Here is a 27,633-nt window from a genome sequence, read left to right as displayed (position 1 = left end):
GTCCCAGTTCACGTAATGTAAATACAAAATTTTATGTTTTTATTTGTGGTTCTTTTAATAGATATGTGAATAAAGAAATGAAATGAAATGAAATTAATGACGTAAAGGTACAGCAAGAGAACATGAAAGAGCATGCAATAAATATAACATGCTGAGACTGACAATTAAACCAGATTAACCACTGCCTGTTATATTTTGAGCTATTAATGTGCACCCATTGACCACATACAGTTTTCTTATAATGGTTGGCCCTTCACAGAGTAAACACTCACACAGCAGTTCCCTGTTCGATCCTTGTTCTTGCTCAAAAGCACACAAGCACAGAATATTTGCAATTCAACATCAATGGCATAAAAAAGCGGAGGACCTAAGCACCAGTTAGGATGACAAATATCACCATAAAAGAGAAAAAGTGATGTACACATCACCAAAACCTTTCAAAACCTGTGAATCATCTGCTCTGAAATGGAAATGAGTAATCTGTGGGAGCCACAGCTTCCTGTCATTCAACAGGAAACCTCCACTCCCCAGGGAGCAGCAAGGATTATCCCCTGTGCTGCACAATTTTTGGTTCAAATCCATAGCTACAACTTACTGTTACTTACTGTTAAGATAAAAATAAAATAAATGTGCTGAGGAGTATCTGTGGCATGCTCGCACAAATCTATCTATCTATCTATCTATCTATCTATCTATCTATCTATCTATCTATCTATCTATCTATCTATCTATCTATCTATCTATCTATCTATCTATCTAGGTCTCACTGGACTGCAGGTGTCATTGCAGTGCTGACAGGACACCTTTGGGGTACGGTAAGCACTCGACCATGTGGTGAGGAGGACCCAGTCCAACAGCACTTGCAGCTTGCAGCTGAGAGGGACCATATGTCTCCTCTCTCTGGAGACTGTCCCAGCCCAGTACTGCCAAGCCATATGCGTCTTAATACCGTTAAGCACCGGGTCTTCAAGGGTTGAGGACATTGCTGTTATTCTGTGTATGTGCCATTGTAAGTTTTATGGTGACCAACACAATAATGGCCACTGGGAGGTTTGCAGGGCGGTGGTATTCCTCAAAGACTTCCACATTCTTTAAAAAGGTAAGTTTGCTCATCAGGAGATTATGTTTCATAATCAGCTAATCGTTGTGCATCATGCCAGGCTTACACTGCAAGGTTGTATGCTTGTTTACTATGTTTGCTCAGTGAATTACTTTAAATTACCCCATTTGTCTGGAAATAAATAGCCAGAATCAGATACTGATTTAATTTCTTTTGTTTGATTTTTCATGGGGCTACCAAATTATGAGCAAATAATATAGCCCAATGATTTATATTTTATTTTATTTTATTTTATTCTATCTTATGTTATTTTATTTTAGTTGTTGAAAACTATATTGCGAAGCCTCAACAAATTAAAATAGTTACATTAAGATCATAGTATTTGGGTATCATGTTTATATACCTCCTCAAAGATTCTCATTAAATTGTATTAATCTGTACAGAAACTGCATACTAAAATACCATTACAAATAAAATAAAATTGTTCAACGCGTCAAAGTCACAAAAATCACTGATATACACAGTGTTTACTTATTACTATGATGCGGAAACGTAAACATGAGCTCAGTGTAGTTCCGTTTACTGTCACCACGGTAACAAAGCAGCCAACCAGAGGCCTCCTAGCTAATCACATTGGAAACAAGAGCCAATCAGATGATGTGTTGTTTGAGGGTCTGGCTGTTTGAAACGGCAAAGCAAGCCATCTCTAACTGACGGAGTTAGCGTTACTTGAGAAGGCTAAAAGGTAAATATGTAAAACACAGAAGAATCTGAAAAAAACGTTAGTTAATACGTTTTACCTGTGCATGTTGGTCATCCCTAATCCCTAACTTTGTCGAGTGTGAAGCTACAGCTGTATCGTAACTTAACTGTAGAGAGATTTGTGTTTTCAGATGAACATCCTTCAAAAAGGAAGCATGTATTTATCTCACCATTGTATACCATTTGCTCGTCACGTGTCACCTGTTTTATTTTTCTAGAAACAGCATCGGTTAGTTTGCTATAACTTTAGGGAATTTTAAGCGGGTATTCGTTATTTGTACGGTTTATTTAGTTAGCCAACTCAACCAGTTTTAAACAGTTTGTCATATGCAGGTTTTAAAGCATGAGTGTTTTACCATTTTATGTGACGTGTTTTGTTTAACGCTTTATTATTATTGTGTTTGTCGCATTTTAGTGCTGTAGTTTGTATTATGTTTAAGGCTGAGTTCATTTTAACTACCATAAATAACATTACTTTACTTTATAGAAGTGTATTAAGATTATATTCTGTATCATGTTTTTGTAGTGTCTGTCCCCTGACGACCTCGAATTTCTAAAAATCCAAACTTTCATTTTCAGGATGTTTTATGTTGATTTATTATGAGAAGGAGACAGTGTCTCTGTGGACAAAGGAACATTTGCTCATTGACAAATGATCAGAATCAAGAAATTTGGAGATATGTTTCTAAAGTTAAAAAATGTCATGGTGTAAAAGCCTAAAAAAGTATGTTTACAAATATTTGCCACTAGGATAAAGTAAAGTAGAAGTGCTGTGTTGCATCAAAAGTAAAGTACAAATACCTTAAATTTGTACTTAAAGTAATTGAGTAAATGTTATCCATCACCTTTCATTCCACCACTGACCCTATGTTTGTTAGGTACATCATGATATGTTTACAAAGCAACAACAGTTGTTACTAAGATGTTTTTATGTGAAATCCATGAGAGAGAAATAGAGGTATGTACACCAAATTTAACCTTGTATTTTGTATGTAACAGTGGTCTTTCAACTTTGTTTTAGATGTCCTCAGATGAGGAGGAACCTACCAGTCCTGTTCTGCCCAAAGATTCTGATCATGGCAGCTCTGTCTCCTCTGACCTTCAGGTGGATACAGTAAAACACAATGTGTTTGCCTTTTGCCACCAGATCTATTATTGAGATGTTGAAAGATGACATCACTTAGTGAAGCAAGTGTCAACAAGACAGTTCATTTGGAGATGAAAATGTAAATGATCAAAGTTGAAATTTATTTTGAAAGATTAAGACTGTAGTGATACATAATCATGTTCTCCACTATTTGGATAACCGATGGATCATTCACCTTCTATGTAGCAATCATTAATTGTAAAAAGAGAACCTGTCACAGTAGACTAATAATTTTATGTCATGCCTCCCTAAGTGACATCTTTATAAAACTTAGTACAGTTGTGTTGCTGCAGCAGTATAATGAATAAAATAATCAACAAAATTACGAAAAAAGAAAGTAATGTCGCCTTTTTAGATACCAATGGTAATTTTTTTCCTTTTTATGGGCCAACAGGATGAGTATGAGGAGCTCCTCCGCTACGCTGTGGTCACTCCAAAGGTTGACACACTCACCGCTACTTCATTTCAGCGTCTGGGTACCTCACATTTGTCAGTTGAAGGTTTGAGTTCCCAGAGAAGAGATGACACAAAATCACCACGTCCAACAGGTATATTGGGTTCATCTTGTATTTACACACACTCATTTTACTAAGCCTTTCTGACAGAAACACAGCTTGAGCCTTTAAAGACACAGCCCCCATGAAATGATCAACTGTCAAAAAGGATTTGGCATCAGAACATGGAAAATATTATGCATATGTTTATGTATCTCATATTTCCAGTTTATAAACTAGTCTAGTAAAGATGCATATGATACCAGTTGGTCAGATTTTACCTCCTATCTCTTTCTCCTACAGTACCCACATCTTAAACAGTTCATCAGTCACCCCCCACCCCACCCCACCCCCCCCTTCTCCCAGATCTAGCTCCAGCTCCCATCGGAGGTTTAGTACTTTAGCTGTCATGGAGTAGTGCACAGGGATGTAGAAAGCAGGCGGGCCGATTGGTAATGATCCCCTGGCGCTCTGCCCATACTGCTCTTTAGAGTGCAGGCTTCTCTCTGCAGGATTTAATTAAGATATTGACACAAATGCATTCCTGGATGGGAAACCATGGCCATCTTACTCAGCATTCTTGGCATCATGTTTTCTATTCTTAAGCTCTCTTTTGTCTTCTGACCTTCTGTTTTACACCACACCTTAAAATTTATTCACTTTGAAATTTCTAATTTTATCACTCACTCATCATATTCTGTCTTTAAATGTGTTTCATCATCAGTTCAGTTTTTTTCTGTTTAACATTTCTCCTCTCTCTGGTGGTCTTACCTCATCTTTTTCCTGTCAGACCCTGCCAGTGAAGCTAAAGATGGAAGGCGGAGTGTCAGATCAACACAGGTCTCCCCCTTGATTGTTGAGCCTGCCACAAGTCCAAGAACCTCTCACGGTAAACTGAACAAAAAATTGTGGGTTTAAACCAAAACAATGTTTAATATTTTTTTTATATCCAATTGTCACTACATTTCTTTTGATATTATACAAGATGTACAAAAGAAGAAAAAAAAATAATCCAGATGCATTGCTTTGTCATTTGTAAATTAATCTGTATGTATGTGTTTGTTCCTTTTTGCCTTGCAGTAGAGGAAATGGCAGCTCGACCCATTAGTAGGATGTCATTGCTCTCAAACGCTCCTTCAGACAGGTTACAGACGACATCTGAGAGGTCGAGGCCATGCAGCCCTAACCCTCTCGAGTCTGTTGTGACAGAGTTGTTCATCTCAGAGCAAAACATAAGCAAAATGGGGAACATTCTGGACACATGGAGCAACAACTTGAAGGTTAGCCTTCTTCCTCAAGCCTCAGAGCCATTCATCCACAGTCATCCAGTTTAATGGCTTCTACTTGCAGTCAGCTTAAGAGCTCGCTATAACTGATGTTTTATGACTGAATAGACCGGCACGACTCTGTATATTGAACTGATTATCATTCTGCAGTTTATAAAATAAAACAGATATTTTGGGTTTTATCAATTGAGATGATTTATTTGATCTACACATTTCAAGTGATTTTTTTTTTAAATTAGGCTGATTGTTTTTATTGATTAACTCGTAAACTGCATGATAAATGTATGTCCACTAAACGTTAATTGTGCCTATGAGGACCAATCTAAAAAGCACGTCATGCAGGTTCAGACATAAACTCTTTACTGTTGTTGTGTTGTATTTGCACTGTAAATGCACCCCATTTACCAAATCTAAAATACTGCATGATGGAAAGAAGAAAACTTTGTATTTTCTTCAGATGTTGCTTTTCACAGTGTTTCTGTCAGACACTACAGATTTTGTGTAATTAATATGTACTGATGCATGAATTCAACCTGTAGTAAATGCTGCTGTCTAAATTTTACCTTCTGTAGTAAGAAAAAGAAGGCTATAAAAATACACACTTATTTTTAATCTCCCCTTTATCTAATTGTCCAATGTTTACTGTTAATTGAGACATTAGTTAGACCCTTAGACAATCATGAGTTCTGCTTGAAATTAAGAGCTACACTCAATGAGACTTAAATGTACTAATCAGGTGAGTAGAAAAATATTATCAATGTGTAAGAATCTCTCTTGTACGTGTAACGCTAAGGCCAACACCTTTCATTTTATTCTCTTCATACTGTCCCCTTAAAGTTGCCACAGAACAACACCATTTAAATAAAGAACTACTTTTTTTTCCTTTTTATAATGTGGTTTTAGTACATGGTCATTTCTAAAAGCAGTACTGAGAATATAACTGAAAAGTTAAGTGTTCGAGTTTAAAGAAGTTTCTTTGAATAAGCTCTGACAGCTCTACTTATAATGAAATCATTGACCTTTTAATTTTGTCTTGTGGTGGAATAATTTTGGAAGAGATGGGTGCCTTGGTGTGGTGGTCCTCTCTGCCCTTTTCTTCTGATATGTACTGCTCATTCATGGATGACAGAGGACCAAAAGACAATGAAAGAGTTTGATCTAGGATAGGTCTGTGAATCCTGCACAAGGGAGGTTCCCTCTTGTATCCTTGAACTGAATTATTCTCATGTAAGGATGCTGGCATCCAAGATTTGTTCGCCAGGGTGTTGTAGAAACTCAATGCAACTGCAAACTCTATTTGAGAAACTCTTACATCTGCCCATATCTGCTAATTTAATATAACACATTGTGACTATTGTTCTCTATTCCATAATTAGTCAAATGTGCTGACGGAGCTCAGGAAGTGGAAGCTGGCCTTCATGGAGCAACATAAGCTGGAAGTGAGGAAGGAGAGGGAAAAGTTTGCAGCCCAGTCAGCTGGACTAAAGTCGGAATTAGACAGCTTGAAGGGGCTGCTGCAGACCTATGAGACATCCAGTCAGAGGAAAGATGAGGTAAGTATGTTTTCGGTTGCTTTCTTTATTTTGAATATAACCAGCAGGTTGTTACGTCTAATGCCTATTTTGAGGACTTGACTTGATTCAGGTCGAAGCTCTTGACCTCATATCTTTCTTTTCTGCTCACTTGTACAGTCTGTCTCTAACTTACTTACATTTTTGCGCTGCATTGAACACTTTATACAGCTATAAACGTGTCATGCGATGGTCCCTCCTCAGGTCATCAGTAACTTGAGCCAGGTGTTAGACAGACAAAAACAAAAGCTTGAAAAGATGAGGGCCTTCACCCAATGGAGACTTCAGCACACTGAGGCCAAAGAGGAGGTAATTTGATAAATGTATTGTGTTTCCCGTGTAAAAAGTCATTTGTGGTTTTAGACAAAGTGGAGTGGAAGGTGTGTGCAATTGCGGTCTAGTGTGCAGATGAAAAAATGTAGTCCCTTCTCAGGCAAGATTTAGCACCATTTTCAATCCAGAAAACGAGTACATGTACGGCTGAATGGTGTGCAGAAAAAAGTCAAACTGCAGTCATTTTATTTATATTATTTTTGCAATATAAGTTATAGTTTGACTAGAAATGGTAATGGTTTACATTTCATTGTCGTTGGAAATATAAAAATAATGTGAATTTTACTGGGGTCTGCAGCAAACAAGCATGTTACCTTATAGGCAGAAAATATAATTTGTAGCTGAGGGCATCTCTGTCACACTTTTTAATAATATATTGTTAGACATTTCACCTTTATCAAAAAAAAAAGGAAATTCCTGAACTTGCATTTAAGCCTTACCTGAGGTTTTGACATAAGGTCATATATCACAGTATAATGATTTATTTTTGTAATGGATTTTTGGTTAAAAATAAATAAATAAATAGATGTGAAATTAATTAAAAATGCTGGATTACTGTTTATGCAGTTTAATTGTTTATGCAAATGATCAGACTACATGAATTACTAAGCCCTACATCACAATATCACTGCACACTGAACATGCAAATAGTACTGATGAACAATCTGTTCCATTTTCTACCACACTGAAGTCAATTATCAGTGAAATGGCTGTTATTTTTGTTTTTACTGTTGCAGAATATCTGTTCATACTGTACACACAGATATTTTGCTTTTAGACCACGACACAGAAAATGTACTGCACCTGCACATGAATGAGTTATGGGTGTAATTATGTGCTTGTGAATATTTTCATGGTCTTGTGCTTCTCTGCCAGGCTCATGCTGCTCAGGTCGCAAAGCAACACTACAATTTGCAGCTGAAGAAGAAGGTTTGGTTAGGCTGGCACTCTCTGATCCAGAAACACTGGAAAGTCAAGGTGGAGCGAGCTTGCCGTGCAAGGGCTGAAGAGGTCTGTACGCGTCTGTCTTCAGAATATGAAGCAAAGCTGGCAGAGGTAAATAAGCGGGTACAAGGCTGCATATAAAACAATGTCTATACATTTGTATTTTGTTTATGATGCAGTTGATCTCCTATCTTTCTTTGACTCTATTTCTTCAGTGAGATTGTTCCATGACAGGAATTGCAGCTTTATGTAGTCATGAGAGGACATTGTCCATAAACTAGACCAACCACTGATTCCAATTACTTTTTGTGTTTCGTAAACACCTGTGATTTTAATGTTTCAGCACAAAGTTTGACTAATGGATTGTAGATCAAGTGAAGCAGGAGAGAACAAAGAGTTGACTGTTTATGAACAACACTGGTCATTTAAATTTGTATCAAGGGTGTGACAAATGAGCCTGACACATAGCAACAGAAGAACTTTGTAATTCCTCCTGTTGCAGCACTGTGAGGCCTTAGAGAAGGCCCAGGCTGAGATTCAGAGACTACGACTGGAGCGGGAGCGTTATGAGGAATCTATGAAGAAAGCATTTATGAGGGGAGTGTGTGCTCTCAACATGGAGGCTCTCAACATGTTCCAGACCACAGAGGCATGGCCAGAACAACCCCTGGGTCAGGATCAGCATGGTTTGTAAAAGAATAACCACACAAGTCCCTTCTTTTTTTTTCAGTATATACCGTCTTTTTCATCAAATAACACATTATAACTTGACAGAATCCACAGCCATATTGATATTCTCATCACAGGCCACATAACTGCACATAATTACACAAGAAACCTTAAAGCCATTCTTAGCCTTGCCACTGTGCTGCATTGATTCAACACAAGCTATCTAGATAGAAGCTAAGAATTGGAAAAGACACAAACACAATATTTTCAATAGTGTGCAGCCTGGTGCTATTGACAGCTGTGTAGATTTATGAGGTGGAGTACAATAGGATCTAGGTTCTTGTCACTTTTTGGCTCATCTAATAGATGATGAGTCAGAGTATGTGCTTAGTGTTCATTGATGGGAACTGTGCACAGGTTATAACATTAATGTGGCGCTAACAGAATGACTTGAAGGTTGTTTTTTTTTTGGCCCTTATTCAGAACATTTTTACTCCATTTCAGTAATTAACTTTGAAGGTGAAGGTGACCTATTAATTGCTTTTTTCCTGTAGATCTTCTGCCTCCACAAGAAGAGGCTGGCTCTGCTACACTGGCTCAACTACACTCATATCCCATTTCCTCCACACGCTTCAGCCCAGTCCACTTCGATCGCCCAGACCTTCCGTTGCACAGTGAAGCAGACGATGGGGTGAGACACTAACAATTTATCATAAAAACACTGATTGCTAGTTTCCACCAGTGATTTTTTTCCTCATACCTCACCTATCAATCCTGGCTTCATGTGCAGCTTTTTTCACATGGCTGGCTCTAGATCCCCATGAAACATGGATCTGAGGAGGCCACACCCTCCTGAAAAGCCCAGTCTGCTCTTACGGGTTAATGGTGGGGTCTGAGATCTTAGAAAAACGGTTCGAGCAAGCTACATTTTGAAAATACTCAATTCAAAAGACAAAACCCCTTTCTTCAGACGTTCCTCCGAAGCCACGCCTCCAAAGTGGTGGCACGCGCAATGCTTGTTCCCGAGGGTTCACGAGCGCTGCACAGCAACAATTCGCTGGCTGAGGCTCTGCTCTGCTCCATACCCGGGTTGGGCTCCGACACCGTCTACAGTCCGGTCCAGTCCGGCCGAACCGTCTCCAACACCGGCTGAGGCTCTGTCCACTGCTTCGCTCCCGTACGCCTTGCGCTCCTACCCCAACTACGGCCTCGGCTGAGCCTCCGGCTGGCATATCCATACATACCTCATTCAGTTTCCTCTAACACCCCCGCTCTTCCAGAACAGCCCCAGTTCAGACCTATGTGACTAATGTTGCATTTCCTAGTGGTTTATGTTAGTGACAAAACAGTTTGCAGTTGAACTTTCCATCCTAATATAACTAATATAGCCAGGTTCTGGTTACGCTTCCTGTACAAGCGCTCCAGCCTCTGGGAACGCAAAGAGGGGTACGCACAGAGGGGGCAAGGGGGGAGGGGTGAATGGCAGTTGAGTTTGATAGACATATCACCATTCAATCATTTCGAGTGGGCGCTCAAATGATTGGATGGTGTTTTTTCAGTCCTGCCCATTCCACAGGTGACTGATTTTTTAAATTTTTGTGTTTGAGCATTTAATTAATTAGTTGTTATTGGGATGTGAAGGGGATTTTAAGGAATATAATAAAAAATGCTCCAGAAAAACATCTCAGACCCCACCTTTAACTCTACCTATGGGGCCACAACTGCAGTGACCTAATGATTACTTACAACTCCTCCTAGCTTGTAGAACCCCTGTAGGATGTGCAATCACATTTTTGTTTTCCAAGAAGTAACAAGCTCAAAAACATAAAAATACTAACAGAACAACTGTTTTGTCATAAGGGATATGAAGAGTAAGACATACAATATAAGACGCTTCAGTAATGAATTACATGGAGCATTAATATGAATTTCATCCTCTTTTCCCTAAATACCCTTTCCTCAGGGGTGCTCTCAGACCTCAGTGTCCAGGACAGAAGTTCTTCCTCCCACCACAGTGGTCCACAGCTCACTCCCACTGGGTGGCATCGCAAGCTCCAGCAAACAGGTTCGCATTAGTCTGATCTTTGTATAGACTTCAACAGAAGGTGCTGACAAGTGATTAAACTCTCTCTTCTGAAGCCATTTCAATATATCATTTAGTAATTGTTTCTCAGCTCAGTAACTGATGACACTGACTCACTCAAGTTTATTTGTCTGTAAATGTCTCTATGACACTGATATTAAAGTGATTATGTGGCTGGTCATCGTTACAGGTCAGCAGTCGTGTTGTGACAGCTGGTCAACAAAAACCCTCAAAGACTGTAACAGCTCGAATCACTGCACGTAGTGACATTGGTAAAGCTTCACGCGGCAACCTCCAGGTGATGGGCGTGGCTCCACCCATGAGCTCAGTCATTGTTGAGAGGCATCATCCAGTTACACAGGTATGGGGTGGTGTGCAGCGCTGCAGGTTTCTCGCATTATTTATTTACCTTTAGCCATGTGGAGATGAAGTGTAACATGAAAAATGTATTTTCTTTCATTTGTTTAGGTCACTGTTGGTCAGGCCACAGCAGCCAAGTTTCCTCGCCCATCCCAGCAGGTTCATAGCTCCACAGGAAGAAGCTCCTCCAAAACATACCCCAGTACCAGCACATGCCACGTACACTCCATCAAAGTCGTGGACTGACCACACACAGTTGTCACAAGATGTCTGGACTAGATTTAACGTTACACAAACTATGCAACTGACCCACAGAATTCCCTTGTCATAAGCCCAGTTTCATATTACTATTTTAGAAGTACTGTAATTTCTGCATTTTAAAGACTTTTCAATGGTATTTTTCATAAATTTGAAATTGTTTGAGTCATAGAGGAATATTCTCAGAAAAGTTCTACACAGGTGTTTAGAGGCAGATGGGATGGTTTTTAATTCTTACCAGCTAGACAAAGTTGAAAACTGCAAGATGGAAAATTAACTGTAGAAATGTTTTGCTTTGCTTTAATTTATGCACTGATAAGACTTGACATTGTATTGTGTAAAATGATACCAATATTGCAATTTCCTATTGAGATACTTCTTTCCACAGACACAGATTACACTAAACCAGGCCATATTTTAAGGATCTGACACCACTTTATTTTTTTATAATAAATTACTTTATAATTTTTTTATTATTATTTTGCTAATTAATTCACGGTAGTAACAAATTATGTAAAAATATTGTTCTTTTTTTATCCACACTTTTCAATGTATGTCATCAGGAAATGGTGCAGCTCTTGTTGGAACTTTCTGCCTCAATTCGAATTTTATCTGTAAGACATACAATCATTTTCTGTAATAACAGTTTTGGCACACATCCTCAGACTTTTAGGACAGCATATATAATGGAATATTTATTGTATTTAACTTAATGTACCTGCAGCTTTTGTGTTGCCTGTGACAGTGAGACCCTGGAAGAGTCCTTTAGTCGGGTTCCTGTGAGCCAACTCCTCCCCGTGGAGCCAGATCAGCAGCATCCTGTTTCCATGCTCCTGATAACTGTGCTGACCTGTGAACAAAAGAACACAGCCCCAACCAGTCAGGAAAACGATTCAGTCAGTACCAGTAATCAGAAAATTGCCTCAAGTGCAAGTGAAAGTGTAATTATACCAATCTGTTTGAAATGTTCATTATCTGAAGAAAGTCTTTTCACAGCTAGATGTTCTCATAGAATCAGAGACTTTACTTGGTAGCAATTCTGATTTTCTGAAAATTTCAAAAGGTGCATTGAAAATTCTGTCCAGTTAGTTTAACAAACAAATCACATTTTGATATATTTTCCCTGAATGCCAATTTATGATATACTGGATATTTCAACATTTTAATGAAGTGGGTTAATTTTCCACTTGTAGGCCAAATATACACAAAATTACTTTACAGTGTCACTAAAACACAAACCTCTACAGGTTAAAGTGGGCTAGAAAAACACTTTAATGCCAACAGACTCTTTAAGATTTGCAATAAAGAGATTTAAAGCTCAAAATCCATACTGTCTTTTACTACATGTCTTGCAGGACAATCAATAGTTTGAGGTGTGATACCCGTCCATTGTTCCTCAATGGCTGCCATTTGTTTCTTTGTGAAGCCCCAGTGTTCTGCCAGTCTCTTCCAGTCTCCTGGTTTTAGAAGCTCGTATGCCAAACGCCAAGCTACTGAACGGAGCTGCTTGGTCTCATAGCGATGGTCGAGCTTAAATGTTAGCGGAAACTCACTGCGAACACTTTCATTAAGCTCAGGATTGGCCTGAAAGGGCAATTGAATCATGTCAATTAATTGATAAAGGCCACGAGCCACAGACAGCTCAGGAACATGAGAAGATATATTGCTTACACATGTGATTAGCAATATGAATGCCAGAGTTAAACATTAAAATGTGATTGATGGTAAATTTGTTGTCAGATGTTTTTGAGTTGTAAGTCATTTTAACCACGGCTGCTATAATCACATTAGTAGGGATTCAGGTAATATAAATGTCATTAGGAGATTCTTTAATCATTGTCACCATATTACAAGGCATGTGAATAGAGTAAAAAAAAAATAATTCCAGTGTCTCACCTTTATCTGTGCATAGTATCTTTCTGCTTTGATGATCATGTCAACAATGATAACCTCATCTGCTCTGGCTGCAACATCCAAAGCCGTTTTACTTTGCTACTCCAAATTAAAACATGTACAACAAGATAGAAAAACATGAATTCAGAATGTAAATTAGGATTAAGTTGCAGATAAAGTGTCTTCATCTGAAAGTCTTACTCTATCCTGCAGTGTTAGATCCAACCCAGTCTTAAGAAGCATTTCCACAACTTCTGCTTTGGCCACCTCTGCAGCGATATGCATGGCAGTCTGGGACCTCTTAACAGTTCATGGACAGACAAGACAGTGCAATGCAGAAAACCTAATTTAGTTTTTTATGTACTGGCTGACACTTTATTTTACTGGGGAGATCCTTACCTTATCGGTGGCATTAACGTTGCAGCCAGCCTGCAGTAGAGCGTTGATGACAGGGATGTGACTGTTCTTCACTGCGAGGTGGAGAGGAGTCTGTTGGTTCTGTGAGCAAAAATATCTTGTTACTCAACAAACCCAAAAATGAACTGCTGTCTTAGGAGAAGATGTGTAAAACTGCAGCATTATAGACCCAGGGAGAGTGTTGGCACTGGAGATATTGTGTACTACTGCCATCTAGTTTATGTTTGCTTACCTGATCCTGAAAGTCTGTCTGGGCTTCATACTCTAAGAGGACTTGAACCAGAGATGTGTCACCTCTTTCTGAAACTGGATGCAAAGCACTACATTGGGTCTATAAGAGAAGGGGGTTAACTGCAGGACTGCAAAATGGAAAAAAAGTATTTATCCATATGAATTAGATTGTACCCCAATGGTTATGTATTTTAGGCACTGAGTTATTAACAAAGAAGCAGCAGGACTAAAGGTTTTCAAGTCAGTCTATTTATTTTACTGTTGTGACGATGTTGGGGTCACAGCCGGCCTCCAGCAGGGTCAGGACACATTCTTCCTGTCCATTCACTGCAGCCTGGTAAAGAGCTGTCTCACCATCCTGCAACACATTCATCAGTCAATACAACTGGTACTAGATAATCACTGAAACCGAAACACATGGAATAGATTTCACAACATTATATGTTTTAGGCCTCAATCACAGTCAGGAAGCACCAAGTTAGTGTGACTATGTTAAACTCAAAGTGGTAGAAGAAGTATCCAGATCTTCCACTTAAGTATAACTACCGATATAGCCCTGCACTCTTAAATAAAAGTATATATGTAATAGTGTTAAGATGTAGTTGGAAATATTTATGCGAATGTACTGGTTTGGTCCTTCTAACTTACATTAGTACATTGTTGCCATTAAAGTTGGAATATAGAATTTTGTTTTCAGACACATTCCTCTTTTCATATTTATACACATCAGTAATCACATTTGACCAGACGCAATGATTACATACTGAGTCCCAGTTATATTTTATCAAGAATAAATCACATTGTCACAGTGCTTTCACCAGAAGAGGTAAAAATATTTTACTCCAACTTTATGGGCAATGGTGTATAGTCTACATAACATCATTAGAAGCATAAATGTTAGAGCAGCATGTTACTGTTGGAGCTGCTGGAGGTGGAGCTAGTTTAATGGCTATTTTATGTCCAGTTTTACTTATAACTGCTCATCACATAATTAATGGGAAAGATTAAAAAAAAAAAGTTCTAATACACAAATCAAATCATGTTAAATGTGTAGCTGGAAAATTCCGTTTTTGGAGCTGGACCTTTGAAAAATGTTCATGACAACTAACTGCTTAAAGTATATCATGATACAAAAATGTTGGAAACTTTTGGTTTAGTGTTGTTTTCCAGTATTTTACTACAAGCAAAGACAGCTGTAAAAGTAGAGGAAATGAAAATACTGAAGTACAGGGAAAGCATAAATTGTTAGCGTAGTACTTATGTAAATGTACTTAGTTACTTTCCATGATTGAAAGTAATAATCCTGCCTGTTTCACTTATCTTAATCCAAAGTGGATTCGCTTTCCAACAGTGGATTAGCCAATGAGTACATACTGTCAGAAACCAAACTGTGATAGAGAAGGTGTTTACACTGATTGTCTACCATATTGACTTCATCGCGAGTATCAAAGCTCTGCAGCAGTAGTTGGACAGCATCCAGGTGGCCGTTCCTGGCAGCTAAGTGCAGGGGCGTGTCCCCTCTCTGGCAGAAGGGAGGGAGGGAAACAACTCACATCAAAGAATGTTTGACTTTGAACTTTGTTGCAGATGTGACTCACAAATGTGCAGTCAGACAGATGAGCACAAACATATACAACACAAATCAACCTGCGTCAGAAACATGTGAATAGTAACCCCCACCTCATTGGGCTTCATGGTGGCCATGTTGTATGAGGGCTCCATCAACATCTCTAACATTTCAACACAGCCATGCTCTGCTGCCAGTGCAAACGAAGAGTGTCCAGACTGAAAGATAAGAATTTCACGTACATGAAAGTGGCGGCATAAATACTTCCATATCAATAATAATAACACAGATCAGCCATAACATTCTGACCATTGACAGGAGAAGTGGTAATAATATTGATTATTTCATTACAATGTCACCTTTCACTGGGTTGGATATATTAGGCAGTAAGTGAACATTTAGTCCTTGAAGCTGATGTGACTGAAGCAAAAAAATGACCAACGTAAGGGACAGAGTGACTTTGACCAGGTCCATATTGTAACGGTGATGACTGGGTCAGAGCATCTCCACAAATTTCATTTCATTTCTTTATTCATTCCAATCTAAATGATTGGAAAGGAGCAGGATGAAGAAAACTTATAATACCTGCCCCTTTCTTAAAACATCTGCTTATGTCAGTTAAGTTGCCATTACAGCTGTTACAGTAAACAGTTTACATGACAGGCAATGAAAATAAACAAATCCAAAATCCATATGTAAAAGCATTTCATTACATGTTTGTATAAAGCTTCTCTATTCTCTCCTTATACAACCTCTTAAACTGAAAAATATTTGTACAGCCCTTCTCTTCCATTGCCAAACAATTCCACATTCTGACACCCACAACAGAAATACACATTTGTTTTACATTAGTCCTTACTTTTTGCTGTTTAAAATTAAACGTCCTTCTATGTTTTTCATCCTGTGATACTAAAACAAATAATAAGGCAAAAGTCTGTTTCTCGCTCTAAACACAATCAACAATGTCCTTAATTCAGTTAACTCTTAAACTTAAGCAATCCTGATTTAATAAACTCATTTGTATGTCCCCTGAAATTAACACTGTACATTATTCTAATTGCTCTTTTTTGAAATTAAAACAATGGCTTTGTGTTACTCATATATGTCAAATGCAGGTCTTGTTGGGTGTTCCTGGTCTACAGTTGTTCATACTGACCAAAAATGGACTATAGAAAGACATCCTAATCTCAGGACTATTGATCATCTGTGGTAGGTGTTGGATAAATAAACCTGATTCAAGTAGGTCCACCTCTTTACTTCCAGGACTTTGTGGATCTGCTGCTAACGTCTTGGTCCAGCTAACACACCTTCAGAGGTCTGGTGGAGTCTAGGCCTCGGGTCAGAGCTGTTTTTGTGGAAAAAGGGGAACCTACACAATATGAGACAGGTGGTAGTAATGTTCGGATCCAGTAGATGCTTGACTGAGTGAGATCCAGTTGTTCTGCAGATACTTTTGGAAGGTTCCTACCACCACCAATATCTGGAGATGCTCTGACCCAGTCACCATCACAGTTTCTCTCCTTTCACAGTTGCTCAGATCCCTCCTCTTTTGCCCCTTTTGCTGTTTCTAACACATCAACTTAACCACTGACAGATCCCATTTTAAAGAGAGAATCAAAATGAATACTGTTTTTTACCTGTTAGTGGTCTTAATGTTATGGCTCATTTGTGGACACTAGTGGTTTATCTGAGAACAGTTTAAGTTTACTATGACAAACCCTGTCATCTTTGTCGAGTTCCTTCATTTGCAGATCATTGACGATGTACTCTATAATTTCTGTCTGGTTGTTGACAGCAGCACAGTGCATGATGTTCAATCCTTCCTGAGGCAGAAAAAGTAAAAAAAAAAAGAAAAAAAAAAAAAAAGAAAAGTGCAAGTGTTAAAATCAAATTAAATCCAACAAAATGTAACTTTTTTTTATTTGGCAAATCTACAGACAAATTCTGTCATGTAGCAAGAGGAGCATACAAATGTTGCATTCAAACACAGATATAATCAGTACATCCTTGAAGAGAGATGGCCTGTGTATTTTTCTCTGGCAGCTAATGAGAAACAGCAGAACAAACTGTTCCTACCTCGTTTTCAATCTTCTGTTCAGCCCCGGCCTGCACTAATAATTTCAGGATCTCTAAACTGCCAAACCAGGCAGCCAAATGAATGGGTGTCACACCGTACTGCCAGACACAAAGCACAAAATTGAAAGTTGGGTTTTCTTAAATATATGATATAAACTACCAGTGTTTGTGGCTCAATTTGTCATTCACCTTGTCCCTCTGATCCACCTTGACCCTGCGCTGTAGAAGAAACTGAACAGCCTCTGTATTCTTTCCAGCTACTGCATAATGAAGGGCAGTCCTGTGATGCTGTGGCAAATAACTTAATATTATCTTATCAGGAAATGATTCTCCAAAGTGAGAGATGATCAGGCTTTGAATTTGTTTGCATGATATAATGATAGGACCCAGAGTTGGGGTTCTGTTCTTAAAAACCCACCACGTTTTTTGCATTTGCATTTAACCCCTTTCCAAGTATCTTCATGGTCTCTACATCGTTCTTCTTGGCTGCCTCGATGAATTTTTTTTCTGCATCAAGCACTGCACATAACAGCAAATAAGAAGGTTTTGTACATGGATTTACTGCATTATTTAATACACACAATAAGGAAAAACTGATTCACATCTTTAACCCATAAGGACCCAGTGTGACTTTTATGGCAATTACCAAATGAATTTTTCTCTCTATTTAATTTTTCCTCAGTGATTTATCACCATTTATTATAATATTATCCTCTGAATTTTGCATTTTTTTTCAGTGGAAATGGTCTATTTTCTTATGTTTAATCAACTGATCTTGTAGATGTTCATAAAAGCTCAGAGTAAAGTCAAAGGTTATTGTATAAAAAACAGAAAAAAAATGAAGAAATACTGACTTTTTTAGTAAAATATATCATTAACTGAACATAAAGTCAGTGTGTCCATCCACTGGCATTGATCCAACTCCATGGGTTTTACTGTTGAATCATTGTTGTAGAAGATGACGATGTTTCTACGTTCACTACAGAGCCTCTGAATGTCCAAATGAGTCATATCTGATGACCATGAAAAGACGACAAACTGTATTTTACATGAATTATTTACATGTATTGATAGAATTAGTGGATCAGCAGTTTAGATTAGGAGATGCTTTTGGTCGACGGTGGATGTTTGGGTCTTTATGGGTTGATAGAAAAAGATCTGTGCATTGAGTTCAGTTGCGTCAAATATAACAAAAACTATGATGTTATGGGTGTACATTACTATGAGTCAACCACAATGAGTAACTAATGATTAACTACAGCTTCAACAGAACAAGCCCAAAAAAAAAACCCTTTATATTAAAATGCTGCTTTATAGTGTACTGTTTTAGTATATATATTTACTTCTCATTCTCTTCTCTGTGCGTTGTTCTTGTATTTATTTTCATACTCACACATCTCTTTGTTGTCAAAACTTTTGTCCGTCTCTTTGTCCGAGTGCTTGTTCAGAACAAAATCAGCAAATCCCCTCATTGTCTCCTGTCTAATCCACGTCCGAGGATCTAGATTCTCCTTCTTCGGACGATGCTTCATAATCATCGCCTTCAAAGCCAAAGCCTTTCTCTCCATTGGGAATTTTAAGTAACTTCCTCTGTGTGTGTAACCAGGGTGGGCCTGGAGTTAAGTAATACTTTCACATAAAACACTGAACGTTTGGGTTTCGCATTAAACGTCTCAGGTAAACAGAATCAAATTCCTGAAAAGGCATTAAATGAAGTGACTACCTTAGTTTGAAGCAGCTCCTGTCCTCAAATAGTGACACTGGAGGTATACTCCTACTATTTTCTGATTGCTACAGGGCTTATCCGTGTTTACTTTATTAGCTCACACCCCTGAGAAACCTGCTGATAGTCACTGAGAATATTTACCTTGTTACACTTCACCTGTGTTATAATACCTGTTGGGGAGTATGGATTTACTTATTACATATGTAAATATTAGTATGTTATGTGAATTTCTTTTTTACTTAATTTCCTACCAACACTGTAATGTTTGCAGAGATTTCATAAACAAGCTTTAATAGCAGTTTAACTTGTTGGTCCAGGGATGTTTCACTTGTGTTACATATTCTTCTCCAGGCTTTTGTTAAACTCAAATTGAACATTTGCTTTTCAGGCAAGTGTTCAAACACAAGTCACAAGTTTATTTCACCAACTGAATCCACTGTGTTGGATAAAGTTGGAACTGCAATGAATAATTTTCACCCCAGTTGGAAATTCAGTGGAATAACAATTTATTTCATGTGATTTACATGATAGACCAGTTGTCTTACCTTCATTATTAAACTTATATTATTCCTACAATTTGTAATAAATAAAATAATTATAGCAGAGTACATCATCGTCATGAGGATCAATCATATTTCAACAAAATCAAAATAATTAACACCAGCATCTAAATATTAAATGTTCCAAAGAGCATAATAATATTATAATAATAAAACAGTAGGGGTATCTCAATGACTACAATCAAAATTGGCAGATACGAAAAAGACAATGGGGGTCATAAATATTTGTGTGAAATTGTTATAATTAATTCAGCATTAGTCTTAGATTTCCTGTCTGGAGTATGGCTTAAAAAGAGGCAATTACAGTGCAAATACCTCATACAAACCTGATATAGAAGTGTGTGCACTATGGAAAAAATTCCAGTAGAAGAGTCTAAGCATAAATGATGGCACATAAATATTCCATTTACTGTAGTATCTACTTTCTGCACATCTCCAGGTAAGAATGGGATGGATACTCCGTGTGCATGACTGTCACCTGAAGAACTTGTCATGGTGTTGCGAGGAGCGAGCCCTTTAGTCTTTTTAGATGGAGGAGAAGAAGGAGAGTCTCGTCTGAAAGTCATCATACATTCGTTACATACCAGCTGATCATTATCTGACAAAGTAATTAATTTGCACCAATTCATTGATGTGGAATATGCAAAAATTTAGTGATGCAATAATCTGTATAGAGCAGTCTTACCTTTTGGTTTTGCCTTTACTTGCTTGCCTTAGCAGGAGATGACTATTGGCTGTGAATAGAAAGAGAAACACTTGTGGACACGTACAGAAAACTGCATCATTATCTGATGTGACAAAAAAATGACATCTATTGAGAAGACACTCAATTGCACCACCTCCCCGGGGACATAAAGGGTGTAATTTCTGAGGCTGCCTTGTTTAAGGGAAACCAGGGTGCAGTTATTGTAAAAAATAAATAGGTGGGAAAGTGATTTAGCCATTTCCTTGACCAGGGCAGAGGAATCCCCATGGGGTGAAATGAGATGTCTTTTCTCTGCAGGAATCAATACAAATCTTACACAGTGTCACTGTAAAAAAAAAAGGGGGTCATAGGGCAACCACAGCCTCCCAAATAAACATTCCTCCTCTAACTCCAAGGATGCTGAGCAGTCACAGTTTACAGACTATAGTGACAGGACTGTCCTGTCATCAGCAGCTGCTTGTGGGACTTTAGAGCCATGCAAGAAACATTTGAGACACCTCAGAGGAGAAAAAGGAAACAGACATCCTGTATGATTCATTTCAGTACAAAGTAGCAGTAGGGATAGAAGAGGTTATCAGCCATGACCATGTGGTGGATGCAATATTCAGCTCTATTTCTTTAATAAATGAGTTCGAAAATGCGCTGATTCAGCTTCCCTCTCTGTCTGTAGTCACCCCTCTATCACTCTCAAAGCAACGTCCAGCCGACAGCGCTATCTGACTGGTTACATGTCACAAGTAATAGCCTCTGAACATTGAAATGAGAACATCTATTTACTCATTTATTCTCTCTCCAGCTCAGTGTGAAAACTGACAATAAATATAGTGGGAATATTTACTGGATTTTGCTTTTTCCATTTGATTTGACAAATCAAATAAGTCAAATCAAATAAAAAGGCATTTCAGCAAGTTTTGAGTTGAGTTATTCTAAAAGTTTACACCAAGATTTTCATTTTTGCTGCAATAATACTGCAGATTGTCCTAAACACTATTATTCATCTTTATTTTCTTATAACTGGTTAACCCCCAGTAGGGAGCTCCTTTCCAAAGGAATGTTTTCATATTTTGAACTCACCTATCACCTTGTTGTTGCGACTGCAACTGAAGGGGGTTCATGGGAGTTAATGTCTGTCCCTGAAGCTCGTGCAACACTTCCTGGTTCAAGCCGAGGTCAACGTGGTGGTTAAGATAGTGAGGTCGGTCGTGTCCTGTGTCGTGTGAAACACCGGGCAGATGAGGACGGGACATTTATCATTACATGCCTGAGGCTGCTTTGGGGTCACCTGCACCACTGTCACCATTGATAACAGTTTGATTAGAGTCACGGGTGTTCTAACCTCTGCTGTTGATCATCTCTGTTCACTTCAATGCTTCCTGTTTCCTCTTCTTATTATCAATACGCCCCCTCCACGCGTCCATCATTGCCCATGCATTCTGCTGTTCTCCGAGTCCAATCCGACTCAGAGTCAGGATATATTTTTTGGTTTGGCTTCCTTGTGCCATCTGTGAGACAAAGGTCTATATGTCTGTTGAAGATATTTAAGTCAGTTGTTTTGATCTGAGTGAAACACACAGGACAGGTGAAGTTCTTGGAGACTGGGCCACCACAGCCTGAAGTGGATGTACAGGGCTCTGGTGAAGGGGAAATGTCCTTCTGTGACACACAAGAGGCTGTGTTACTGTTTGACTCTTGCACTGTTGTTGATGTCTCCATGCTCTTATCCGTGTGATTGCCTGTGGAAGTAATCACAGGAGCTCTTTCCCCATGCTCCGCCTCCTGTGTGGTTGAATTTACTGCCTGCAGTTGCAGTCTCTTAGCCTGGGCCCTTTGGAAGAAAGACTGCTGAGGTTCCTTGGTGGTCTTTCCACCTCCCTGCTTAGTCCGCCAGGGTAATTCAAAGCAATTCTGCACAGGAGGGAGACCTGTGAGAGGCAATGTTTGGATGGGCTGACTGGATAGATGCTCTTTGTCCAGTTTTTCACATATTCTTGGGACGGCCCACTGTCAATACAGTCCGTCTTGCCTGATTGAAGGAAACCAATGATGCTCTTCTGCAGCGGCTTTTTGTCATCTGAACTGACAAAAGCAGAACCCGAACACCTATAAGCACAAAAACAAATTATCTGTTAAGAAAAGAATGAATCCCAACTATTTTCACATACAAAGTGTACATTGATCATTTAGACAAGTTTTACAGTTGTTAATGAACCTGATGTACCAGTTGTATAGTATTATCTATACCCATGAGCCTCAGTCTGAGTGGCTGGGGGGTTACGTTTTCTATTTCAGTTTTTAGGAGGTCCTTAGCAACAGCAAAGATCTCATCCACTGTGGCAACAGCATATGGCACTGTCAAAGCCCTCGTTTTCACCTCAAAGTTCACGTTCTTCAGCTTCAGTGTTACTGTTTTACCCTACAGGAAAAAAAAACAACACACACTTGAATTGATATCAGCATTTTGAACAACCTCTTAATTACAGACACATAAATAGAACATGGAGTGGAAAGTCAATAGTTGGTCATTTCACGATTGATTTGTCAGAATGCATTTCGCAGTAACATGCCACAAAAAAGCTTTCATAGTAATGTGATCATCTCCAGGGGAAGACATTTCCAAGGTTGATAGTAGTCCCTGCTGTCCCCTTAATGGCCCTCCATTTCCTCCTGCTATTAAGGCCACATCAGCACCCAGGGCAGGGGGTGATGGCCATGACGAGCCATCCAGTCCTTTTTCTATCGATTCGAAAAGGAACGAACAGGTTGAGGTAATTCTATAACATTTGGTCAGGAGTCAGAGTGATTCCAGAAAAGACGAGAATGAAGGGATATTTATATATTTTACATAAATATTCTTTTTCTATCTCAGTTTAGTCACTGAAGTCGTCTTTGAATATTCCTCTATGGTTCCTTAAAAAAAAGCAGAATCAGACTAGAGGAAAAGTACAGTTTAGTTTCATTGCACCTGCATTGCAATGTCTGTCTGTGCAATTTAAGGTTCTGTGTGAGTATGGTGGTAGGTTGGATGAACAACACCAGCAGAGGGGTACTGCATAAAAATGTCCAAATAAAAGTTTCCATATTTCTTTTTACTCTTTTGAACTTTTTTTTTTACATTATTAGTATGTTTGCGTGGGGAAAAGAATTTGTAATCAGTGCAATTTCCTTATAACTGCAGAAATGGATTCAAATCACAATATTACCTACAATAATCACAATATTTCTCCCAAAATTGTGTAGCCCTCGAGCTGTTACAGATTGCTTGGAGAAAATCCTCCAGCACATTCAAAGCAAGGTCCACTCAAGCAGAAATACAATTAAAATGTAAGTAATTCCAATGTAAGTTTTATGGTGAAATAAAATTGCATATGATTCAAAACATTGGACTTAAACACTGTGTTCCCACAAAGCCCACGCTAATTCTAACAGTAGGTTCATACATATTAGCCAGTGTTAAAGCACTTTGGATAATAAATTAAGCAGACATGTCTGTCATGTGGTACCTTCAGGCCTTCTTTCTTCATGTCTTCAGCTAAGTCTTCACAGAGAGTCTTACATAAAGCAAACTGATCCTCAGCTCTACTCAGTTCTTTAAATGTCCTGTAAAGATAAAGTGTTAGAAAATCCTTAGACACAGAGAGGGAAATAAGAGAAAATTAAATAGACAAACACTTAAAATCCCAATAATTCTACCTTTCCGTGCTCATGCTTTTTCTTTCTTCATGCCTGTATGAAATCAAAGACAATCAGGATTAATTTTGCTCTTCATTTACTTTTTTACTCAGTTACATTATGTGTCATTAAAGACATAGCAGAGTACCTTGGGATATATGTTGAGCCCAAACCCAAGGAAACCTCCATGAAGTGAGTCCATGCTGTCTCAGAGAACAACAATGACAACAATGCCATCTGCTGACCAAGATGAGAACATGTACTGATGCCCAGTGCATTTAGCATCTTCTCACTCACTTTCCCTATGCCAGACACCTGGAAGGACACACAAAACACACTTTTACTTCCAGTCGTCTCCCCTTTGTCAGCAGCACATCATTAATCATGTCAGTTTCTAATAAAAACAAAACCTCCTGTTGAAACATGTCCCTAATTATTCAGTAATACCCCAAGGCTGGGTTTATGTTTTAGCTTGGCCAATGTGAACCGTACTTTACGAACTGGGAGGTTCTGGATGAAGTCCATTACTGCCTCTCTGGTGGAGGGGAGTCGGTATTGGCCGTTAGGCTTGTTCTTGTCACTGCACACCTTGGCAAGCATCATGTTTGGAGCAATGCCTAGAAGAGTGACAAGTAACAATTAACTTCGTATTTCTTAATGAACAGCGTATAAAACATAAACATGACAGTGATCATAATGGGTTTTTTAAAAATGTTAATTAGGTATAACCAGATTACTGCTATTTGCAAAGTGTTTGTTATTATGGAATATGTACTATACTTTTCTTGTATAATACAAGTATCATGTTTTCTGTCCTTTCATAAAATATGTTCTTATTTGGTAAATATTTCAACATTATAAGATGTATGTGTCCACATGGATAGTGAAGTGGCAAGCCAACTCACAGTATATGTATGACGTCAATCGTCATCTCAAATACAAAAGCAAAAGCCTTGACAAGACAAGTTGTTTAATAGTGGAGAAAAAAGCAAAAAGTTCACATGTAATTGTAACCTCCTTATACACAATTAGAAGTAATGGATTATTAAAAAAATATGGGTAACCAAGACCCAGCGTATCCTACACCCATTGTTAGAGTATTTCACAATATAACCATTCTCTGCACAGTATCACATTTATAACACTATTTAATAAAGTAAATAATAAAAAATAAAATGATACGATGACTGGAAAGTAGATGTTACATTCTAAAGTTGAAGTGTTATTTTCATAACACTGGACGTGTATTATTCATAACAACAATCTATTATACCAACTGTAGAATTTAATTTATTTCTGGGGGATTATTTTTCCTGACCTGCACTTGCAGTTAGCCTGGTCCTCTGCTCAATGCGGAAGCGCATCTCTCTCACAGCCTCCTCCACAGATGTCCCAACACTTCAAATGCATCACCAGCAGCAGCCAACCTCCAGAACTGGACAAGACAGGAGAGGAGCTTGGACTATCCTCGAACAGATCAGGAGAGAGTCCCTTGTGTCTTCTACTGTATTCTGATGAACTTCCTTCTGTGCAATCACCTTAAAAGACAAGAAAATGAGGTGACATTATTAATCAAAGAGTCTTCAGAGAAATAAAAGCCATATTTTGTGATGAAATATTTCCTCTCATGTTACCGCCCAACAGGTGCTACAAAATCAGTATGACAAAGGTTAAACCATGTAATCATTCTACTATTGTGTATAATTAAATCCTGCTGTAGTGGTCCGACTGGCAGAGAAATAATGTGTACGTGAGGACTCTGCCAGCTCTTCCTCTGTTCCAGGTGGTCTGTAAAAATTCAGATAGGCTTCATCCAGACTCATAGGCTGGAAGTGAGGGTCATACTCAGCAAAAATCTCCCGTATCTAATATAGAAAAAACACATCGATGGGCATTAAGTCTAAGCAAAAAGCATTTCTGTGAACATATTGCCTTCACTCTTACCTCTTCACTGACAGCTCTGTATTTGTCAAAGTTGGTTGGAACAATCACTAAGTTCCGGGCAGAGTTTTTTTGCAATAAAGCCAGGCATAGCAGCTCGAACACCGAACTTCCTGGCATGGTAGTTAGATGTTGACTGAAAAGGAATTGTGAGATCTAGATCAAGTACTTGGAAATAAATCTGTGAGTATGGCACTTATTTACAACAATATGAGATTTTGTGTATTTGCGATGGAAAAGCATATCTATGTTATGATTAAGGGTCAAATCTTATGAATTTAGATTATGTTTGGATTCTGTAGCATTTGCTGTGTATGACATCTAATGCATGATTATTGCATATAATGTGACCTCTACTTTAAATTTGGTACCCTGACCTGCAATTACTTACAATTTGTGTGTATTAAGTAAATTGTATACGAATTGTTTAAAAATATGGATTATCCAGGTTCTGCTGCTCACCAGCATACTCATGGATCCCACAGCCATTGGTTTGTCCTTGAGCTCAGGACAGTCCCTCATCTCGACAGCAGGCTAAAAAGCATCCAGTGTCCCACATGTACAGATCACATGACCAAGATCACGTCTTCTCTCCAGCTCAGAGGTGACCCTCTCCACCTACACAAAGAGATTCAACAGCTTACGTACACATTTGAAGACACAAGATCTGCTCAGATTGAGTTCCCATAAGTTTGTAATACATTTTACCTGAGCTTTTGCTTTCTTAATTGTTCCTCTGTAATCTTTGCCTTTTGCAGCATCATTTTCTCAATTCGCTGGTTCACTTGCTGCTCCCTCTTCAGCTCATTCTCATAAAACCTTGATCCCTGCAGAGCAAAGATAAGGACAGTAAAAAGTGTTCATCCATATGGGTTTGAAAAAGATCAGTTACAACAGACATCCTCACTTCAGGACAATAATCACACCAGGATAAATAACTTTCACACAAGGCTGAACAGGGCTGTAAAACTGAATCTCACTTTTCAGATTCACACACACACACTCGTTGAAGTTTCTTTCACATTTCTAACTCATTAGATCACACATTTAAAAACCATATGAGCAATAATTGCTGTGGCCCTGTGAAGAGGATGGTCGATTTTGTTGCCAGTACCTTGGATGTCTCCATGATGATCTTGTTGATCTTGTCCCTGTCAAGACCCTCCTTACCAGCTTTGTGTCATTGAGGGCCATTCTGGAGAGGAAACCCTCTTCTGTAGTAGATGCAGTCCCATTTTCCATCCTGAGAATGTTCCCTTATCGAACAGTTGTTTTGTCCAATATATAATTATTACCGGTATGTATTATGTCTTATAAAAGTTAATCAACTGAGCTGTATGATCCATTATGTACATGTATTTCCTGGATTAGTCAGATAACCGACGGTTGTTAGATAAATTAGCTTTTTTCCAGATCTACCTTGTTCACTCAGCTGTCTACGATCATGTCTCTACATGTTTTGAAATCAGTGACGCTGACCGTTTCAGCGGCACTTCCGCATTCACCGTCACCGGAAAAGGCGGGGCTTATATATTTTGTAAACATATGCACAAAAATTACTAGAAATAAATTATTATTCTTTCAGACAAATACCAATGAATATTTAAACAAAAACATGTAGTTTGAGGCACTGAATAAATTGAAGACTTTCATTTTAGTGCTTGAGAAAACATGTAATTCGCTCCTTGATGATAAATACCAGACTAGCGACCATAACGAGCTAAATTTTAAAAAAGAGTAATGTTTCTTTTCGTAGGTAATATACATGTGGTTACGAATGAAAATTATATGAGAATCTATTTTAGCTTAGTTGATAACAAAGAAGAAAGTACTCGTCTTATATCGCCCTCGTGTGTTTATAGTGCGAATGTTTGGAGAT

General features: G+C 38.4%; 3 protein-coding genes across 5 annotated transcripts; 1 reads left to right on the top strand and 2 right to left on the bottom strand.

Moving 5' to 3' along the window:
• Positions 1-814: 814 nt before the first annotated feature.
• poc5 (POC5 centriolar protein homolog (Chlamydomonas)) lies at positions 815-12,293 on the top strand. 3 transcript variants are annotated; one of them, XM_030142766.1, is made up of 13 exons: positions 815-1,099; positions 2,844-2,927; positions 3,364-3,517; positions 4,254-4,352; positions 4,544-4,743; positions 6,126-6,302; positions 6,525-6,629; positions 7,530-7,709; positions 8,101-8,284; positions 8,822-8,958; positions 10,231-10,332; positions 10,541-10,711; positions 10,819-12,293. In XM_030142766.1, exons 1-13 carry the CDS (start codon positions 1,019-1,021, stop codon positions 10,954-10,956), a joined length of 1,812 nt encoding a protein of 603 aa, XP_029998626.1. In that variant the 5' UTR covers positions 815-1,018; the 3' UTR covers positions 10,957-12,293. The 3 variants fall into 3 exon arrangements, with proteins under 3 accessions (XP_029998626.1, XP_029998628.1, XP_029998627.1); XM_030142767.1 differs by lacking the exon at positions 815-1,099 and adding an exon at positions 1,752-1,805; XM_030142768.1 differs by lacking the exon at positions 6,525-6,629 and having other exon boundaries at positions 818-1,099.
• ankdd1b (ankyrin repeat and death domain containing 1B) lies at positions 11,504-19,645 on the bottom strand. The gene is made up of 14 exons (XM_030142778.1): positions 18,546-19,645; positions 17,571-17,671; positions 17,342-17,440; positions 17,153-17,251; positions 16,795-16,899; positions 15,190-15,294; positions 14,933-15,031; positions 13,769-13,867; positions 13,511-13,609; positions 13,261-13,359; positions 13,063-13,161; positions 12,865-12,960; positions 12,351-12,552; positions 11,504-11,818 (listed from the first exon to the last, which is right to left on the bottom strand). Exons 1-14 carry the CDS (start codon positions 18,718-18,720, stop codon positions 11,673-11,675), a joined length of 1,623 nt encoding a protein of 540 aa, XP_029998638.1. The 5' UTR covers positions 18,721-19,645; the 3' UTR covers positions 11,504-11,672.
• A 149-nt stretch (positions 19,646-19,794) lies between these two features.
• Positions 19,795-27,221, bottom strand: polk (polymerase (DNA directed) kappa). The gene is given in 21 exon segments (XM_030144210.1): positions 19,795-19,932; positions 19,935-19,993; positions 20,124-20,172; positions 21,226-21,330; positions 21,333-21,491; positions 21,539-22,127; positions 22,130-22,238; positions 22,379-22,557; positions 23,645-23,741; positions 23,835-23,867; positions 23,962-24,128; positions 24,306-24,430; positions 25,132-25,238; positions 25,240-25,353; positions 25,530-25,678; positions 25,758-25,811; positions 25,813-25,890; positions 26,217-26,372; positions 26,456-26,581; positions 26,869-26,933; positions 26,936-27,221. Coding segments are annotated over 21 exon segments (2,601 nt in total). The 5' UTR covers positions 26,997-27,221; the 3' UTR covers positions 19,795-19,912.
• Positions 27,222-27,633: the final 412 nt, after the last annotated feature.

The sequence above is a fragment of the Sphaeramia orbicularis genome, chromosome 9 (genome assembly GCF_902148855.1).
Source record: "Sphaeramia orbicularis chromosome 9, fSphaOr1.1, whole genome shotgun sequence".
Lineage (NCBI taxonomy): Eukaryota > Metazoa > Chordata > Actinopteri > Kurtiformes > Apogonidae > Sphaeramia > Sphaeramia orbicularis.
Note: the sequence above shows the minus strand (reverse complement) of the source record. Positions and strands in the feature narration are given on the sequence as shown.

Excerpts from the sequence above, each read along its gene's own strand:
- poc5 (XM_030142766.1), top strand. The coding sequence starts at position 1,019 with ATGGTGACCAACACAATAATGGCCACTGGGAGGTTTGCAGGGCGGTGG. Across the intron at positions 3,518-4,253 it reads AAAATCACCACGTCCAACAG|ACCCTGCCAGTGAAGCTAAA; the intron begins GTATATTGGGTT and ends TTTTCCTGTCAG. Across the intron at positions 10,333-10,540 it reads TCGCAAGCTCCAGCAAACAG|GTCAGCAGTCGTGTTGTGAC; the intron begins GTTCGCATTAGT and ends TCATCGTTACAG.
- ankdd1b (XM_030142778.1), bottom strand. The coding sequence starts at position 18,720 with ATGGAGAGAAAGGCTTTGGCTTTGAAGGCGATGATTATGAAGCATCGT. Across the intron at positions 13,360-13,510 it reads AGACAGACTTTCAGGATCAG|AACCAACAGACTCCTCTCCA; the intron begins GTAAGCAAACAT and ends TTTTGCTCACAG. Across the intron at positions 11,819-12,350 it reads CATTGAGGAACAATGGACGG|GTCAGCACAGTTATCAGGAG; the intron begins GTATCACACCTC and ends TTTTGTTCACAG.